This window comes from Ciona intestinalis, unplaced genomic scaffold, assembly GCF_000224145.3.
Source record: "Ciona intestinalis unplaced genomic scaffold, KH HT001076.1, whole genome shotgun sequence".
In the NCBI taxonomy this organism is placed as follows: Eukaryota; Metazoa; Chordata; class Ascidiacea; order Phlebobranchia; family Cionidae; genus Ciona; species Ciona intestinalis.
This window is the reverse complement of record NW_004191397.1, coordinates 53,234-57,049: the sequence shown is the minus strand read 5'-3', so window position 1 is coordinate 57,049 and position 3,816 is coordinate 53,234. Positions and strand designations below refer to the sequence as shown.

Sequence of the window (3,816 nt, the reverse complement as noted above, 5' to 3'; positions counted from 1 at the left end):
TTGTTTGTGAAAAAAACCAAGTCACATTGGCATGCTGGTACAGCCCAGAAGCAAAGTTCAATTTGTAGTGAACATTTTACTTCAGAAGATTTTACTAACTATCATATGTTCACAACGGGACATGCAAGAAAACTTGTTTTAAAAAAAGAAGCCATTCCTTCAATATACCCTGATCCTGTAAGAAACATTCATTTGGAATCAACAGAAGAATTTATAAACTTGGAAGAAACAGATCCACCACCTGGTACAAGTCAAGAATTAATTAATCAAAGCACACAGTTTTGTCCAGTTATGAAAGACAAGGGAACACAATGTTTCTTTGCAGATTTTAAATCCACTGAGACTGCTTCAATAGAAACCCAAACAGCAAGTATGTTAAATTTGTTTGTTTTTTAATGTGGTATTTGTACTGAACTGCCATGCACATTACAGCCATAGAAAGCAACATAACAAGATTTGATCCTATTGAATCTTCAACGCCTCATAAAAAAAAAAGCATGATGAAACATTAGAGAGTACAAGTATGACACACATTGATGATGAAATTACAGACCCAACATTTGTTCCTGAAGATGCCTCCATGAACGCAAGCAACATCGACCTTTTTCCAGGGTACAATACTTTGCATATATTTAGCAATGTACAGTTCTTAACACTAGTGAATTTTTCTGATTAAATTTAGCTTTACAATATTTCCAAAAGACATTGAAATGTATTTTCCAGTGACACATCTTTTATAGAGGCTGGCCCAATTCAAGAAGAAAAGTTCATTGTGTTTAATAGTAATCTCATGGAATTGTTTGCCACCTGCCCGTTATGCACTGGAGAATGTCAATCTGCAATTAAAAATAGAAGAGGATCCTTTATTGAAGTGGAACAAGCATGTACCAAATGTTCCTTTTTACGGAAGTGGTCAAGTCAACCACTAATTCGAAATGCCCCTGTTGGAAACTTGCTTTTGTCTTGTGGTATTGCATGTAATGGCTTATCATATACAAAAGCTGTACGGTTGTTCAAATCCATCAACATTGCAGCAATTTCGCAGACAACTTTTAAAAGGCATTTTTCTAACATTATTCAGCCCATAGTACATTGTGTGTGGATAAAAGAACAGCAGACAATCTTGCAAGAAACTAAAACAAGAAGTAATGATCTGGTTATATGTGGGGATGGCAGATGTGACAGTCCTGGTCACAGTGCGAAATATGGGACATACACCATGCTTGATGCTCAATCCAACAAACTGGTACACTTTCAGCTTGTGCAGGTTAGTATAATAAATGAAGTTACTTACATTTGCTTTACTTATAAAGGGCATTTTGTTTACAGAGCAATGAAACAAAAAGTAGCAACGCTATGGAAAAGCATGGATTTATAAAATGTGTTGACTTTCTCGAAGAACAAGGTTTCCGCATCAAAAGTCTGATTACAGACCGACATATCGAGATTGCGGCACATGTCAGAAAAACAATGCCCGATACAGAGCATTATTATGATGTTTGGCATGTTGCCAAAAGTAAGTGTATGATGGTTGTTTAGATGATGAACACTAACCAGTTAAAATTATTCTAAAGGTATTAAAAAACGTCTCATGAAAATTCAAAGAAAAAAAGATTGCCATATTATTCAAGAATGGTCTAAAAGCATAATTAATCATCTGTACTGGTGTGCTGGTTGTTTAGATGATGAACACTAACCAGTTAAAATTATTCTAAAGGTATTAAAAAACGTCTCATGAAAATTCAAAGAAAAAAAGATTGCCATATTATTCAAGAATGGTCTAAAAGCATAATTAATCATCTGTACTGGTGTGCTATGTCATCTGATGGATCCATTCGAGAATTGATTGTGGACAAATGGAAGTCAATCCTAAACCACATACAAAATGTACATGTTCATGATAGCCTTATCTATCCACGCTGTGCACATCCACCTTTATCCGAAGACGAACCAAGAAAGAAATGGTTAGATTGCAGTAAGTTGTTTTTACAATGTGTCCATACTTTTATTACAATTACTATTGAAAAAAGGTCAAACATTTGCTTGATTTTTTAACTTTAGTATAATCCACATGTTTATTGCCTTGCAGCTACACAAGCATATGTAGAACTTAGTATAATCCACATGTTTATTGCCTTGCAGCTACACAAGCATATGTAGAACTTGAAAAAGTAGTTCTTAACAAAAGGCTTTTAAAAGATATAGCTCAGTTGAGCACCCGACAACAAACGTCATCATTGGAGGCATACAACAGTTTGCTACTGCAGTTTGCCCCAAAGCTTCGTGCGTTTTCTCACCGTGGAATGCTATGCCGGTAATATTGTGACTTTAAAAATACTAATTATTTCTAAAAAGCTATAACGTTTACAATTTTCAGACACTTTTTAGCTGCATTGCACTACAATGAAAATTGTGGAAGAAAGTTTTTAAAGCGAAACGATGGAAGCTCTGTGGTAAAATATTATTTTCCAAAATACAAAAAAGGCGAGTTTTCTGTCCGAAGACAAAAAGAGGAAGCCACTTTTGGTATAAAAAGCCCAGTATACAAATATTAAGCAATATATTTCAATTCATTTTTATGCTCTAGGTTATGTTTCAAAAGTCCTATGTGGTGCTTTAAAGCTTGATGCAAATGAGCTTAATGTACTACAACAACAATGGGATGGTGTTGCCACTCCAGAATTCCTAAGCGTTCTCACTCAGAGTCAGGCGCCGTGACATCGGCGAACAAGGAAATCTCGGCGGGCATCGCGGCCCCCACTCGCCGCGGAAGTTGCCACAAATATCCGTGGCCTCGCCCACGCGCAACAAAGGAAATCCAGCTTGCGTCGTGAAAGCAACGGCTAATTACCTCCAGCTTATGACGTATTGTATATAACCAGGCGGGCAGTGCGTCACGCACTCGCTGGTGTATATCGGTCTTAGCTTGATTGGCAATCCCAGTAAATTATATTTCATACGATTCCCGTTGTACATTTTGCCATTCAATCGCGCGACGCCGTTCCGCGTATGAATATCCAACTGTCAAAACAATAACTCTGATTAAAGAATAATTAATCTTGGATGGTGGATTTACCAGCACGATAGCGTTTGACATTGTTTATAAACACGTCGAAATTTGTGTAATACAACTCAGTTTAAAAGCAGCCATACCTAGTTAGACATAACAAGACCTATCACGCATGTCGTGGATCGGTTTTTGCGTCCAATATTTAGGCGCAGGCCAATACGCTTGGAAAAAGTTGCTTGCCCAGCCTAAACCATACCGAAGAAAGTTGCTTTTAACGTCATATGTTCCAATGGCATTTACGGTCGACCGGGCAGTGGTGTTTGCAAAATTGTTGAGCGGCAGAACTTAAAGAGGGGTTGTAGCAACATAAACATTAGGGGTCGAGCGAAAACACGGTTAGTTTGTAGCCGTACACAGTGCGCTGGTAACTGGCCCGTATTCGATTACTTTCACGGTAGGGGTAAAGGGTCACGGTAGGGACAAGGGGTTGTTTTTCTAACCTTTGTCGGGCATTACCTGACCAAGGAACCTTATGCGACCCATTACTTACGTATGCGGCTCCTTCTTAGACAGCATATGTCTGACAGAGATGCCCCATCCCCCCAAAGCCCAAATAGAGCACCATTTTGGGCGAACTAAGCTGATTATCTTGCTATGTTTGCGTAATAGCATCTGCTATTATGTAAGCTAGCCAACCGTGCGGGGTCTCGTCGTTAATTGGGCACTGGGCCTGCTGTAAAAAATGAGCGCATCGCAGTTTTTCAAAATTCCAAAAGTAAACATTTAACAAGTTACAAAAAAGAATT

The 3,816-nt window shown here is 38.2% G+C and overlaps 1 protein-coding gene across 3 annotated transcripts; it reads left to right on the top strand.

Annotated features, from left to right (window-relative positions):
• Nucleotides 1–16: 16 nt before the first annotated feature.
• On the top strand, nucleotides 17–2,843 carry LOC108950843. 3 transcript variants are annotated; one of them, XM_026839944.1, is made up of 7 exons: nucleotides 17–370; nucleotides 433–1,267; nucleotides 1,330–1,516; nucleotides 1,575–1,975; nucleotides 2,143–2,314; nucleotides 2,378–2,526; nucleotides 2,588–2,843. In XM_026839944.1, the coding sequence occupies exons 4-7, from the start codon at nucleotides 1,735–1,737 to the stop codon at nucleotides 2,716–2,718; spliced, it is 693 nt and encodes a 230-aa protein (XP_026695745.1). In that variant the 5' UTR covers nucleotides 17–370; nucleotides 433–1,267; nucleotides 1,330–1,516; nucleotides 1,575–1,734; the 3' UTR covers nucleotides 2,719–2,843. The 3 variants fall into 3 exon arrangements, 2 of the variants coding, with proteins under 2 accessions (XP_026695745.1, XP_018672516.1); XR_003397359.1 differs by having other exon boundaries at nucleotides 433–612; nucleotides 724–1,267; nucleotides 2,143–2,838; XM_018816971.2 differs by lacking the exons at nucleotides 2,143–2,314; nucleotides 2,378–2,526; nucleotides 2,588–2,843 and having other exon boundaries at nucleotides 433–612; nucleotides 724–1,267; nucleotides 1,575–2,106.
• Nucleotides 2,844–3,816: the final 973 nt, after the last annotated feature.

Coding starts and splice junctions, on each gene's coding strand:
- LOC108950843 (XM_018816971.2), top strand. CDS start 524: ATGACACACATTGATGATGAAATTACAGACCCAACATTTGTTCCTGAA. Junction 613..723: donor AACATCGACCTTTTTCCAGG/GTACAATACTTT, acceptor TGTATTTTCCAG/TGACACATCTTTTATAGAGG. Junction 1,268..1,329: donor TACACTTTCAGCTTGTGCAG/GTTAGTATAATA, acceptor TTTTGTTTACAG/AGCAATGAAACAAAAAGTAG.